The following is a 14,430-nucleotide window of genomic DNA, read 5'->3' as shown; positions in this document are numbered from 1 at the left end:
CTCCTGGTGCCAGCAGGAGCCATGAGAAAGGGACGTAGGGTGGGTTTCTTGAGGAGCAGCGAAAGACTTGGCAACCCTTGCTCCCTGCCAGGATGGGCTCAGCTTCCTTCCAGTCTTAGCCCCTTCGTGCTCTGCAAAGAGGGCTCAAGGAGAGGAGGGCACCCACCCATGATCTGAGCTCCCTCTTCCGGAAAAGCTGTCCTCCCAAGAAGAGCTGCCAGGGCGCCAGGCCCTGCTGAGTTGTGCCCCACCAACCCAAGCCAGCCTGCCATGCTTACCCTCAGCCAGGCGCTGACCCCGGCTGCAGGCGGGGAGATGGTGGGGGGCAGGGGAGGAGACACTGACCCTTTGCATCTGGTCCTGCAACTGCTCCCTCATTGACTCAGGGCAGTTATCAAGCTGGTGCTTGAGCTCAGAGTATAGTGCCCGCAGTCGCTCAAGTTCCTTCCTTTCAGCATCAACCTTTGCCCTCTCCTGAATCCGGGAGAAAACAACACACACGGAAGAGAGAGAGAGAAAGAGAGAGAAAACACACTTCTCAAGAGCAGGCCATGCAAAGCAAGGGGGCAGGAGGTTAGCAAGGGAGCTCAAACTCTAACAGGGTTACCGGGCAGCTACTGGGAACCTCAGTCTTGCGTCTCAAGGTCACCATGTCTTGGCCACCCATAAGTCCTCTCCGGCCAATTACTGGCCTGCCCAGAAGAGTCCACCATGTCAGCTGCCGCAAAGATCTCTAGAGATACTCAGGAGTCCAGGAAATGGGCATTTTCAGGATGAGACACACACCCTCCCTCCAGCCCCATCCCAGCCACCCCACAGTTGACTCATGACATACAAGCATTGCTATGTTTGAGACACAAAACTAGGCTCACACCTCTCTGGAGTTAGTGCAGCGCCGTTTACTGGGGGCTCTGGGCACTTTGGGGTACATGTCAGTGAGTGAGTTGACAGCAGGAGAGAGGCACCAGGCCCACACTGGGGGCAGCAAGCGCCTTGCCACCCATGGCCAAGGCTGCATGCCGGATCTGACTTCGCAGGAGTCCACAGAATGTGGCAGGGACACACCATAAAAACCAATAGAATGTCTCATCCAGTTTTCCTTGGGGCAGAATCTCAGGGTCACTGGCAGAGGAAGAGGCGTGCGGGGGGAGCGCACCGCCCCCAGCAGCGCTATCCCGATGGGGTGCCATTGTGGCTGACCCCTCTGCCCACGCTGGGTGCCACGCCCCCAGGACGTGCATCATGCCCCTGGGACACGTGCCAGCCCCGCCCCCGCCTACTCTCCGCCCCCTCCCCCTGGTGCCGGAGCGCCACTGCTCAGGGAGGGTGGGTGAGTGTCAGTTGCCGCTTTTCAATTCTGAGTCAGCTTGCCTAGGCGTCATGCCTTGGCACTCCATCCACACAGACTGTCCTGTGCAGTATTGATCCCCACCCCCTGCCTTTGGTCCTCACGACCCTGTGAAATTAGATCACTTGCACAGCCCTCAAAGTCTCCATGTCGCCCTGAGTTTTTATAGTGCATTTAGTGTGCCAGCAGTAGACTGGGTGCTTCTCCACTGTCCTTAAGGAATAATCCAAAGCTGAAGAGGCCTACACACCGGGAAACAGAACAGCAAGACCTGAGTCCGCCTTCAACGGCATCAGCAGTTGTGCATCCAAATCCGCAGTTGTGCATTAACAAACCTGCAAGTTTTCCCGCAGCTAGACTGAAGTGCTGAAGAGCACCCTGCCTGTTGGGGGGCAGCTGGGATGGGCACCCGCATAGGGGAGAGGGAGGGCATTGCAGAGCTCCTTGAAGGCACCCAAGCCCCCTCAGCCCCCCCAGCTCCCCAAGAGGTGCCAAGGCTAGGCCCTGGAGCTGTGTCCCTGCCAGGCAGCCTCCGATTGGGTGGGATGTTTGTACACATGCAATAGACCCTCCCTCCTCCTCCGCCTGTCTTTTGGGCTTCAGCCATGCTCCGCCTCACTGTCTCAGTTAGGGTGGCCCACCAGCAAGATGCAGGCAGGCAGGCATCCAAGCAATCAGAGTCAGAGAGAGAGAGAGAGACAGAGAGAGAACGGAGAGAGGGTTAGAGCTGGTTAGTGCGAGGCGGGGGGTTAGTGGCAGCGCTTCGCAAGGTGTGTGCGTCCCCTCGGGCTCCCTGTGGGAGCAAAGGTTTGAGAAAGGCTGGGAATCGGCAGCCCCCAAACAAGCACCTGGGGGGCTAAATGCCAGGGAGTCCAGGGGGATGGTGGGAATCCCAGGGGCAACTTGCTTCCATCCCCAGCCAGCCAAGGTGCTGGTCTGAAGCTGCCTGTCTTGCAGGCAAACATCTTCTTAATGCCTCTGGTCTGGAAAGATGGAATTGGGGCAAGGAAGGGCCCAGCCTTGAGCAGCGCCAGGGAAATGGATGCAAACAGCACTGCCTGGCTTGAGAAGAGACACCTCAGACACCACAGCTTGGAAAGGGAGGGCTCCACTCTGGAGCCCCAAGCAGTTTTCCAGATTGCCACCAAGCACCAAGAGGAACCACCTTGAGTTCAGCTCCCAAGCGAGTCACCTCGGCTTGAAAACCCAGCAGAGAGGTGAGGGAAAGTGCCAGGGCACCTTGGCAACGCAGTTCCCCCCGGTGTAGTGTCCTTGGGGGCGGGGGGTGAGGAACAGAACAGCCAAGCTGGGCGGAGCAGGGCCAGCCCAAGCCGAGGGCCACATGTGGCCTGGTTGTGCCTTCCCAAAGGGTGGCCAGGTGGCACTGGGGCAGCCAAGAGGCCTCGGGCGCCAGCCATTTACCTTGTCCCGGTGGATGGCGGCGTCCAGACCAGACATGCGCTCCTGCAACTGCTGCACTGCCTTCTGCTCCTGCTGCAGCTGGATCAGCTCGGCCTCCCGCTCGCCTTGCAGGAGGGCCCGCTCCATCTCCGCCTGGGCGAGAGACAAGGAGCCCCATCATGCTAAGACTCAGGCCTCCAGGCCTCCCTCTGCAGGAGGAGCCATCGGGAGGTGGGGGGTGAGTTAGAGGCCTCCCTGAGCTCCAGCAACTCATGAATGAAGTCTACGACCGAGCCCCTCCTGGGCTGTGCCCTGCCCATCAGCATGACCAAATGGGGCACAGCCAAGAGGAAGGAGCCCTACCCTTTGCCCTCATCCCTGCCTAACCTCCCGGGCTGTTTCCTGCAGCTGCTGCTCCAGCTCCTTAGCCCGGCTCTTCAGCTGATCGACGCTGGCCAGGACACGGGTGCGCTCCTCCTCCAACAGGGCCGCCTCCTGGCTGGCTTTGGTGCTGGGTGGCTCTTCGTGCTGTGGAGGGTTTGGAAAAATCAGCAAAGAGGGTAGCCTAATTAGAAGACTTATTTGACACCGGGCACAAAATAAAGCCGATGCAAGAAAACTTCATGTGTCCTTGATGACTAGGCCTTCCTGCTGCATGTAAAGCATAAACTGACAAGTTTAAAGAAAAAGGGAGAGAATGCTTCGCTCGGGTCTTTAAAACCATAGAGAATTTAATAAGAACAACATAAAGCAGGGGTTAGCAAACTTTTTCAGCAGGGGGCAGTCCACTGTCCCTCAGACCTTGGGGGGGGGGCGGACTATATTTTTTTTTTGGGGGGTGAACGAATTCCCAAGCCTCACAAATAACCCAGAGATGCATTTTAAATAAAAGGACACATTCTACTCATGTAAAAACACACTGATTCCCTTACTGTCCGCGGGCCAGATTTAGAAGGCGTTTGGGCCTGATCCAGCCCCCAGGCCTTAGTTTGCCTACCCACGACATAAAGGATTGCCATATTGGTATCCTCAGGCTAGTTGCATCAAGGAAGCCTTGAAAGGGCGTTTATTAATTCTCCTTTCAGTCATTCTTTGTATTATATTGCTATGTTGTGGTGTTCAGTGCTTGCCAATGTTAATAGTCTAGTAAATATGTCCAAGAGGGACTATGTCTTGGTAGATTAACAACTTTGATAAAGTGGGATTATAAACCTTGGAAAGGTTATAATCAAAGGGGGGATTAATGGAAAAAAATCAGTGACCCCAGGTGTATATTTTTTATTTTAATCATGTTTCAATATTAACTGCATTTAACCTTTGGCTAGAATGCATCCATGAATGATTCCCACATGTCTGCATTTTGTGACTCTCATGCCTCATTCCTAGGCTGCATTCCATCTCTCCTATCTTACCCTGAAAGTGGCACAAATGGCAGGATGTTTTCCTATGTCTGTTGTGAGTTAGCACTGGCATCTCCTTGAGAGGTTCCAAGGACAGGCATGGGAAAGGAATGTCAACAGCCCCCACTGAATAGTTAGGACCAAATAGTTTGGGACACCCCAGGAAAGTTGATTACCAGTGTGAGGTCAAGGATCTTTATATCCCATGACCTGTAACCTTTTTTGAGGTATGTAGAAGAATGCTTGATGTTTATGACTCCTTGTCTGCTGTGCTTGAAATCCTACATAAGCTTTGTTACGAATTTGCTCTGGGCAGTCCTCCTAACTAGCATCAGGTAGGTAGCCGTGTTGGTGTATCTGAAGAAGTCTGCATGTACACGAAAGCTCATACCAGAACATACTTAGTTGGTCTCTAAGGTGCTACTGGACATATTTTTTTTCCTCTCCTAACTAGCAGTTCTGCTGAGAGCCTGTCCTATTGCAATAGCTCTAATAGACTGGATCTGCTGAAGCTTGCTCCTAATTCTCTTGGTTCCATGTGTTCTGTTTAATAGATGTTCCCTTTGTAACAAACAGGTGGGGTAGAAATAAATTCATACCATTTTTTCTATCAGATCTAAATGAGCAGATAACAGCAAAGGTTGCTAGGTTCATAGCAGGGGCAATCAGAATAAGGGCCACTAGCTGACAGCTGATTCAGGACTTTAAATTGTGCTCTTATATCAAATTTCCTTTCCTGTGTATACCGTAACGTTTTACTGTTGCTATGGACATTGGCTAATGCAAATAAAGTTTTATCTGAAATTCATACCACAACACCAGCCATGAACTCTGTTAGCCAGAGGTCTCCCAGACACACCGGGGGTGGGACAGGCATATAATTCTTCTCCCCAAAGAGATGGAGGAATGCACAAGCCACTCTCTCCTCTCTGAGCCTACTGAGGTTACATGCCAAGTCAGCTGCCCTCAACCTGTTGTGGAACTCCAACTCCCATCAGCCCCAGCCAGCCTGGTCAGGGAAGATGGCAGCTGTATTCCAAAAAAAGTGACAGTGGAAAAAGCCAGTTTGGGGAGCAAAGGAGGACTCCACCCAGGGCAGTCCCTTATGCTCCTCCTTGTCCTTCCAGCTCCAAGCCCTCTCACCTCCTGGCCGGCACTCTCCGTGCTGCTGCTTTCCTCTTTCAGGTGGTCCTCATCCGAGCGCTCCAAGCTCTCCCTCTCCCGCAGGCCCAGGGTTCCCACCAGCTGCTCCTTCGCTCGTCCAAGACTGATGGAGCCCTTGGAGGGCCTCCTTCCCGGCTGGCCAGCACCCTCGGCAGCAGCGCTGGGGAAGGTGTTCTGCTCCTGACCCGGATCGCCATCGCTGTGAGTGTACTCAGCACACAGACTCAGGATGGTCTCCAGCCGCTGCCGCTCCTAAGCAAAGGGCAGAGGGGTGAAAGGAAAGCTGTCAGCATTGGCATCCCAAGACTTTCGGTGCTCTGGCAGGAGCCACAGCTGACCCCACCCCACCCAGGCTCCCTCCAACCTCTTGGCTCTTGTGGTTGGCCGGTTCCCCAACCACTGGCTTTCCCCAGCCTTTTCACAAGGGAAAAGTGAAAACGTAGCATTTCGTGTTTTGGGCCAACCTCTTCAGTGTCTTCCGTAAGCACAGACCAAAGCTGGTGAAAGACATTTTGGTGCGTGAGCAAAGAAGACGCAAAGGCATTTTGCAAGCACGGACTCCAGCTAGCCTGAGACAATATCTGCCAGGAAGGTCTTGGAGCTCCTATGTTAATTGCAGCAGAAGGGGAGGAGAAACACACCCAGAGGGAGGGGCTTCCCTCTCCCTCTCATAACACAAGAACTGGGGTGTCATCTCATGAAACTCAAGGCCAATGAAATTCTGCCCTGGGATCCTCTGGAAGGCAGAGAGGGTAGGGCAGATACTCAGATATTTAAGCGAGGTGCCGAACAGCACCTTAAACCTAAGTTACAGTCGCCACAACGTCTATTCACCTTGGGGGTCGCTTCCAACGCTACAGCTCTATGATTCTACATTGCTTGACTGTAGCTTACTCCATTCACTTGTCCCAGTATGCAAGGAAAAGAAACACACACAGTGGAAATGGAAATGGTATTAACCAAGACCGAGGTTTTGAAAACTGCGGCTGCCAACCTGGCGCCCAGAAATCTCCGCGTAGTCGCAATTGGACTCGAGCCAGTAGCAAAACGCACCTGGCGCCTGGGGGATTTCAAATGCTGCTTCCTGGGGGTAGGAAAGAATAGGGTAGACTAAGTGGACCACTCAGGTCTGGACCAACTGCTGCAGCTAGCCATTGGACTTTTTATTTATTGAAAGCCTTGACACAGCAGCTTACAATATTTATCTGGCATAAATGCAATTTGAAAATTAAGGCTTGTATGAGGCCTTCTATCTGAGCCGTATCACAGAGATCTTTCAGAAAAGTGCTAGCAGCTATCTGTGCCACTGCGCCCCCCCCCCCCCGCTACAGATGCCCGACTGGCCTCCCCAAGCAGTTGGGTATTACGTGTTGCTGCTGTTCCCATGCAGGCACCTTTATTTTTGACATTCAGGTTACTTTCAGAAGATCTTTTTACCTTCCCGCCGGAGCGGTACCTATTTATCTACTTGCACTTTGATGTGCTTTTGAACTGCTAGGTTGGCAGGAGCTGGGACCGAGCAATGGGAGCTCACCCTGTTGCAGGGATTCGAACTGCCGACCTTCTAATTGGCAAGCCCTAGGCTCAGTGGTTTAGACCACAGCGCCACCCGCATCCCATAAAATTGTATACTGTCCTGCTATATGGTGCAGACTGAAGATATATAAAATATTTTCAAACAAGCAAGCAAACATCTGATTCAGTGAATGAAACAATAAAGCCAGCAGCTACCTAAAACCAAGGAAATTAAAAGATTAATTAAAAATTAAAAGAGCCTCCTCAAGCAGGAAGATGGTCAGAGCAGGGAGGGCTCAGGAAACTTCCCGAGGGAGCTGCCTGCGCAATCACAGCAGCTGCCCTGGGGAAAGAAAGTGTTTCTCCTGCTCTTGTGCAAGGAGCCACATCATAGGGTTCTGAAGGCTCCACAGGTGTGCTTTCAGAAGGCTCCACAGGTGTGCCTTGAGAAGCCTGATACACCTTGACTCAAGGCTGGGCCACCTCAACGGGGCTACAACAGGTGCTCTTTAGAGCTGGCAGAGAGAGAAGCCAGCAGCCAGCAGGCATGAGCAGCTTGGCACCCTTGAGCCTCATCCAGCCCACTGGGAGAAGGCCCTCGCTTGCCTATGCACCTTTTCACTCCTGCACAGGTGTCCAGGTCAGCTGCTAACCAATGAAAGACAGAAGAGGCATTGTGGGGGCGGGCAAGGGGGGTAGGAGAAAGAGAGGCTGCAGGGATACTAAGGAAGCACCAGAAACTGCCAAGGAGAAGCTCTGCCACTTTCCCTCCATGTCATAGTGAAATCCAAGTCTAAGGAGAGCACCCCCATTTTAGCTTGCATGTAGCCCAAGTGGGGGGAACACACAGGATCCTGTGCCAAGCTAAGCTTCACCAGGACTAGAGCAGGCTTTCGTGGGCAACCCCCAACACTCATCTCTACCACCCCACACTACTACAAGAGATCAAAGCAAATTCTGTCCTGGGAGAACAGCCCCCCTGCCGCTGCTTCGGCTGTGCAGAGTGCCAAGTGGGATGGAAAGGAGAAGAGCATGCTACATGCACAGAGGATTACGGTACTCACAGTGAAGTCCAGAGTGACTCTCATCTCACAAACACATCCCTCCAGGCCTTTCACAGGCAAGGAACACAAACACCTCCAGCCTCCGACAACAAAGTCGAGAACCAAAAAAACGCTCCCTGCTTACCCCGGCACATGACCAGGCTAATGGCAGGGTGCGCGCCCAGCAGCAACAGCCTCTCCCCCCCCCCACCTCCCCGCCAGCCTATTTCTCCTCTGTGAATCACACAAGCTGTGCAAACAAGCAGTTGTGAGTCAGTGCCCAGCCACTGGCGAGACAACAGGCAGCCTGCAGGGTGTAGCTGGGGGCTGGCACAGCAGCCCAAGGTGGCACGCTCCACCAGTCTGAGCCAGGCAGACACACAGCCAGTCCTGAGACCCAGCTGGGCAAAAAGGCTGCAGAGTTACTCCGGCTAGGAACTGCGTGGTGCAGCTGGGCTCAGAGGCTGGGCAGAGGACCAGGCGCACAAAACACCCTGCCCTGGTGTTAGCTTTGCCAGGGAGGGTCCCGCCCAGAGTCAACAGTTAAGGACCTAAGAAGAGCCTTGCTGGATCCAGCCAATGGAGTATCTGGTTCTCACAGTGGCCAACCAGATGCCTGGGAATCCGCAAGCAGGATTCAAACACTAGAGCGCTCTCCCCTCCTGCCATTTCCAGCGACTGGCATTCAGAAGAACTGCTTCTTCCATCATGGCTAGTAGCCATTCGTAACCACAAATTTGTCTAATCCTCTTTTAAAGACTATCATTGCCTCCTGGGGGAGGGAGTTCCATAGTTAACTGCACTCTGCATGAAAAAATGCTTTCTCGCATCGGAGTGCATTGGGGCCCCTTCTGTGCCATTCCCGGGGAGCACTGGGGCCCGTGATGGGCAACATCCAAATGTTTGGTTAGAAGGTGCTTATCACCAGATAGGAACCGCAAGAGTTAACTCCAGGCAGGCGGAGCATAAAACAAAGCGACAAATGCCAAACGGAGCATGCTCAGTCTGGGCCGCATGGGAAAATCCCAGAGAATGCACCGTTTCAGGCCTGGGGGTTACAAGCCAACTCCCCCCACTCGCAGCTCCACCTCATCCCTCATCCCAGAGCCAGGTGTGCCTTTGGGGGAAAGCTTGTTGTTCATCTGCAGGGAACCACAACCCACACATTCCTGCCTCACTTCCCCAGGCAGACACTCTTGCAAAGGGGTCTGACTCCCCTGTGTTTTGTACAGAAACCGTTCCATGCAGCTATTTCTGCCACGACCTTGCTACCTGCCTGACACACAGGCTGATTTTGCCCACCCCCTGATAACACATCTTGGTAACTGCAGCTCAAGGCTTGGGCAAGTGCGAAGCTGGAAATTCCAGAAATATCATTGACTTCCACCTCCACCCCCCTCAAACAATTAGCACCCCTAGTTGTTGGCTGCAAGGAAAAGCATGTATTTCGCTTAGGATTCCTAACGCTCCTGGCAGGGCAGCCCCCCAACCTTCCCCTCTCTCTGGGTTACAGTTATTCCTTCAGCCAGCCCAGGATTCCCTCATTCATTCCACATCTGCAGTGTTAGAAACTCAGATATACAAGCTAATCACCAAACGGCACCTTAAACCAAGGTCACAGCTGCCACAATGGTGGTGGACTTTTGAAAAAAATATTAATATTATTCATTTCATTTCTCTACTGCTTTATATTTTAAAGAAAAAAATCTCAAAGCGGTTTACAACACACTAAAACATCAAATACAACAAATTCAAGCTTCAAGAAAAATGCTTCAGTTCGTTCTTTAAGGTTCGTTTTGCCTTCCCCTTATTTATTTACCCACTTAATTCTGCTGCCCCCTACCAGAAGTACTGTAGGAAGATAGTGTGGTCTAATGGTTAGAGTGTCGGACTAGGACCTAGGAGATCAGGGTTCAAATCCCCGTTCAGTCAGGAAGCTCACTGGGTGATCCTGGAGCTCTTCACCTACCTCACAGGGTTGTTGTAGGAATTAACGGGGGGGGGGGGGGTTGAACCATGTAATCCTTAAGAGAAAAAACATGGAAAAGAAATGCAGTATGCAAGCTCTTCTGCCTAGCTGCTCAAGAAAGCTGGAGAGGTCAGACAGATGGTGATGTCAGTCTGACCTCTCCAGAGGTCTGGAAATATCCACCTGGTTGCAAAAGGTCCTGCGGAAGTCGCAAAACACGCCTGGTACCTGGCTAATTTCTGACACTGCAGCCCAACCACCTCAGAGGCACCGGCAGACCCCCCCTGTTATTACAGAAGTCCTTGTGCCCACTGCCTGAGCAGGTGCCCCACTTACCAGCCGCTCCATCTCCTGTTCCCGGAGCCGCTCCTGGCGCTGCCAGCGGTGGTATTCCCTCAGTTCCCCCTCGTCGCCACTGAGCTCCGAGATGCTGTGCTTGCGCTCCCGCAAAGGCCCCGGCGTCAGCTCCAGCCCCCCAGACAACTTCCGGTGCAGGCGGGGGCTCTGGCGTGGCGAGGCCGAGGTCAGGGAGCCCAGGCTGTAGGCGGGGCTCAGGCCGGTTGCGTAGCTGGGCTTGCGTTGGCCAGGCTCCCTGGCGAGCAGGGTGGGCGAGGGGCTGCGTCCCCGCAGGCAGGAGAAAGAGGCAGACATAAGGTCCTCAATGGGCTCCCTCCGCCAGCCACAGGGGGCCTCGCCAGCCTTGGCCTGCACTGGGGGGCCGCCATGAGGGGCTGGCGACACTGCCCGGCGGGACAAGGCGGGGCTGAGAGGAGGCAGCTCCCGCATGCTCTCCAGAGGCCGCCGGCTGAGTCGGGGGCTCTCGGGGGGCTGCAAGGCCCGGCTCGACTGGCTGAGAGGCACAAACCCGGCAGGCTCAGCCGGCAGGAAGCCTTTCCCCAGCCCTTGGCGGGAGGTGCCAGCAGGCGTGTCCCGCGCTTCCCGGAAAGGGCTGGGAGGCCTCTCCTGCAGAGCCGTGGCCTTGGTCCGTGGGGTGGAGGGCGACTGGAATTTGGGGGCCAGGCGTGGGCTGGTGGGTGGCTGTACCCGAGGGCTGCCCGGCAGGCTCTCGCTCAGGCCGGCGGGCAATGCAGGTGGAGGGGAGCTGCGTGGGCCCGGGCGGGGGTTCTCCCCCGAGGGCCGGGCCCTGCGGCTGGGTGTGGGGCTCCGGGGACTCTCCTGTGTGGCCCTCCGAGCCGTCCGCGGGCTCCCCAGCCCCCTGGCCGGGTTTGGGCATCCGGCGCTGCTTGGCAGGTCCAGGCTGGCCCCGCCGTGAGGAGTCAGCATGGTGTGGTTGAAACTAGAGGAGCGAACGGGCACCACGGGAGGCAGGGCAGGGCCCTGGTCCTGGGTGCCAGGCGAGTGGCTGGCGCAGCTGCTGCTGCTTGCGGGAGAGGAGAGGGGAGAGAAGGGTGGGGAGGTGTTTTCGTAGCTGGATCCCACAGACATGGCGCCAGGGCTCTGGGGAGGCGACAGCAGGTAGCGCCCGCCCCTGCCATTCACGACGGAGGAGTCTGGCGACGGAGCGTTGCCGCGGCTGCTGGGGAGCTGCCTGGGAGTGCTGTCTTCCTCCTCCAGCACCAGGGAGTCCATGATGTCCTGCAAGTCCCGCTCGATGGAGCTGACCAATGCGCTGTGGCTGTGCCGGGAAGCCTTCGCCGTATCTTGGTTGCCGTTCAGAAGGCTCTGGGCCTCTGCGGAGAGAAAAGGCAAGGTGGGCTGGGGGAGCTCTTGACCCTCCACTGCTCCTGCTCCCACCCCACTGTTTCTGCAACTACTGCAGCTCCTATGAGCCATGCTCAACTTCTGCGGGCGGGAAACTTTTTTTCTGAAATCAAGGCTTATCAAATTCTCTGGACTCAAGTCACCAAGTTCTGCATTGGCAGCTGAGACATCATCACCATCACCATTAATTAAATTTGTATAATTTAATTAATGCGTACCCTGGAAATGATTTCTTTCAGCTTCTGGAAGAAGGCACAGGGTTATAAAGACTAGGACTAGTCGCCAGAGAAACAGTTTCTACCCAAATGCGATTTTGGTTTTAAATGCATTATAAGGAGTCTGTATGGGAGTATATTATATTTAAAAATGGGGTATCAGAGTTTTTAGGGGGCTAACCAGGTTGGGATAACTGAGATGGCAGGCTTGTTGGGTTTTGAATGTCTTATGTAGATTTTTCAATTCCGTTGTTCTGTATGGGACAATGACAATAAAGATTATCATATCGTATATTAAATTTCTATATCCTCAGGTCTCAGGGTGGTTGCAACATAAGCTCACGATATAAAAACACAAAATACATAATAAAAACAAAAGCAACCCAATAACACGACCCTCCTCAACACATTTTAAAAGGACATTGGATGTCAATCGGCCAAGGCAATGTTTTTGCCATGCGCCTAAAGTTGCATAATGAAGACAGCAGGTGAACTTCCTGGGGGAAAACATGCCACAGACAGGGGGCTACTGCAGAAAAGGCCCGTTCTCATGTTCTCCTCCAGACCTCTCATGGAGGAGGCACCCAAAGAAGGGCCTCACATTTCACATTTTGCAAGGAGCTGCAGGAATTCCAAACCACAACACAGCAGAACATTCCCCCACCCCAGACATAATATCCCTGGACAGGGAGCTGGGGGTACTCAACCCCCAACAACCCCATGGTTGCGAAGGCCAAGGAAACATCAGGGGCAAAGGGTCATGTGGCTATTCCAAGTGACTGCAAGGATGGGGGGGCTGTGCTGTGCCTCCCAGAACCCCACCTAAACCTTGTCCTTGAAATTCTCCTACCTGCTGTGAGCCCATGCTGGGGTGCAGGGCTTCGCCCCACGCTGGGAATCATGCTTTTCATCCACTTCGCCTCAGCCGGGTGGTTGAACCGAAGGAAGGTCGACTGGCCCAGGCAGATCATACACCCTGAAAGAAAATGAGAAGACTGATGGGGAGGGGGAAGATTCACAGTGATCTCACAGACTGAGCGGAAATCAACCCTATTAAAACAAACTTTGGGGTCACACAGCAACCTCCCCTCTCCCTGCGCTTTGAACCCACATCCCACAGGGGTTGCAAAAAAGACTACTCTGCCTTGGGGCCTCTTCCAAACGGCTGGGGTTCAGATATGACTGACCCTGCAAAGGGCCCAGTACCAAGACAGCCCACTGTCACTTTCCAAGGACAGCGTCACAAGGGAGAGTCCAGTTGGGTCCCTTTTAATGGAGTTGCTGCAACACATACAATATGATCTTGGAAGCACGTCAAAAAGTGATCAGGTGGGTGCCAGATGTTACATGGCAACAAGCTGTGGGCAGAAAAGGAACAGCAAAGACCACGAAATGCAAAAATAGCTACTAGGAAGAGTTAAACCAGGAGTTAGGGGTGGATCTGTGGCTCCTGAGAGGCTATCAGGACTCCCAGTTCCCACCAGCCCTCAGCCAGCACGGCCAATGCCCAGGGATTATGGCAGCTCTAGTCTAGCAACATTTGGCGGTCCACAACTATGACCAACCCCGAGTTAAAGGAATAGGACAAGACCAGCCTGGCCTGCAGGAGGCCAAATGAGGCCACCCTAAGAGCAGCAACCTGCTGACGGGGTTCAGATGCTGGGAAGCTGGCTGAGGTTAAATAATGGCAGCAACAGTTTCCACTGTGAATGCTGTCGGGGGCCCAGCCTTGCACTCCCACTCCAGCCCAGCTGTCCAAGTCTGTGAGCAGCTCTGTGAATGACAGGGCAATGACAAGCTGCCTTGTGCACACAAAAGGTGTGGTGGGGGGGAGGGGGGTTCGTGCGCAGAGGCGGAGCAGCAGGATTCTATGCCTGCAGGGGCAGGATTCCAGCTCCCTGGCTGGCCGACAAGCCAGCTCCTGCCTGGAGCGCTGCTGTGGAATGTGCAGCAGCGTTTGCGGAGAGCAAGGTGTGGAAAAGAAGAGGCCTGCCACACCCCCTCCTGCGCACTCCTCCTGACACCACCGGTGCACTTGCAGAGGCGCCGACTTTGCCCACCCAGCCCCTGCCACAGAGGCCACCCTGCTTCTAAGGAGGGATTGGGACCTGTCCAGACAGAGAGCCAGGAAGGGCATTTCTTTATCTTACTTATGCAAAAGCTCAGCTGACATCCAACCCCATGGCAAACCCCCTGGCTTTCACCAGGAATTCACAGCCCCCTCCTGGATACCTTGATCATGCAACAAAGCAGGCAGTAGAAGCAGCTTCTTTTGGGAAATGGGACAGAAGAAAAAAAACTGGCACCAGCAGCTGCCCCTTCTGCAGTGGCGGCTGCTGGCTTCCTGGCCACAAGGAGAAAAACCCACAACTAATTCCGGTCTTGCACTCCCCAAATGCCAGAGTCAAATCCCTCCAGACTCACCAGAGCCTGGCCAGGGCAGGTCCACAACACCCAGAGAAGACACACACACACACATATTCCTGGATTTCAGAAACTGCTGTGTTGGCAAGCACGTTCCTGGCCATTTTTAAAACAAACCAAGGAAATTGAAGGTTACTAAAAACGGAGTCTTTGGGTGCTCCATAATAACACTGAGCAACCCTTCCCCTGGCAGGCAAAGACAGCCGTGAGTTCAAGCCAGGAGCACCTT

The 14,430-nt window shown here is 54.1% G+C and overlaps 1 protein-coding gene across 28 annotated transcripts in view; it reads right to left on the bottom strand.

Moving 5' to 3' along the window:
* The window catches only part of PHLDB1 (pleckstrin homology like domain family B member 1), a 42,359-nt gene that overhangs the window by 12,047 nt on the left and 15,882 nt on the right, over positions 1-14,430 (bottom strand). For 16 of the 28 annotated variants that reach the window (XM_083713392.1, XM_083713413.1, XM_083713414.1 and 13 more), the window contains 6 exons: positions 12,628-12,753; positions 10,177-11,531; positions 5,293-5,565; positions 3,137-3,277; positions 2,771-2,902; positions 346-474 (listed from right to left, as the gene is read on the bottom strand). In XM_083713392.1, coding sequence (XP_083569518.1) covers positions 346-474; positions 2,771-2,902; positions 3,137-3,277; positions 5,293-5,565; positions 10,177-11,531; positions 12,628-12,753 — 2,156 coding nt within the window. Of the gene's footprint in view, positions 1-345; positions 475-2,770; positions 2,903-3,136; positions 3,278-5,292; positions 5,566-10,176; positions 11,532-12,627; positions 12,754-14,201; positions 14,383-14,430 lie in introns of those variants that run through there. The other 12 variants (XM_083713416.1, XM_083713395.1, XM_083713399.1 and 9 more) reach the window with 2 other exon arrangements.

Source organism: Podarcis gaigeae (assembly GCF_964106915.1).
Source record: "Podarcis gaigeae genome assembly, chromosome: 15".
Classification (NCBI taxonomy): domain Eukaryota; kingdom Metazoa; phylum Chordata; class Lepidosauria; order Squamata; family Lacertidae; genus Podarcis; species Podarcis gaigeae.
This window is presented reverse-complemented; position numbering and strand designations above follow the sequence as displayed.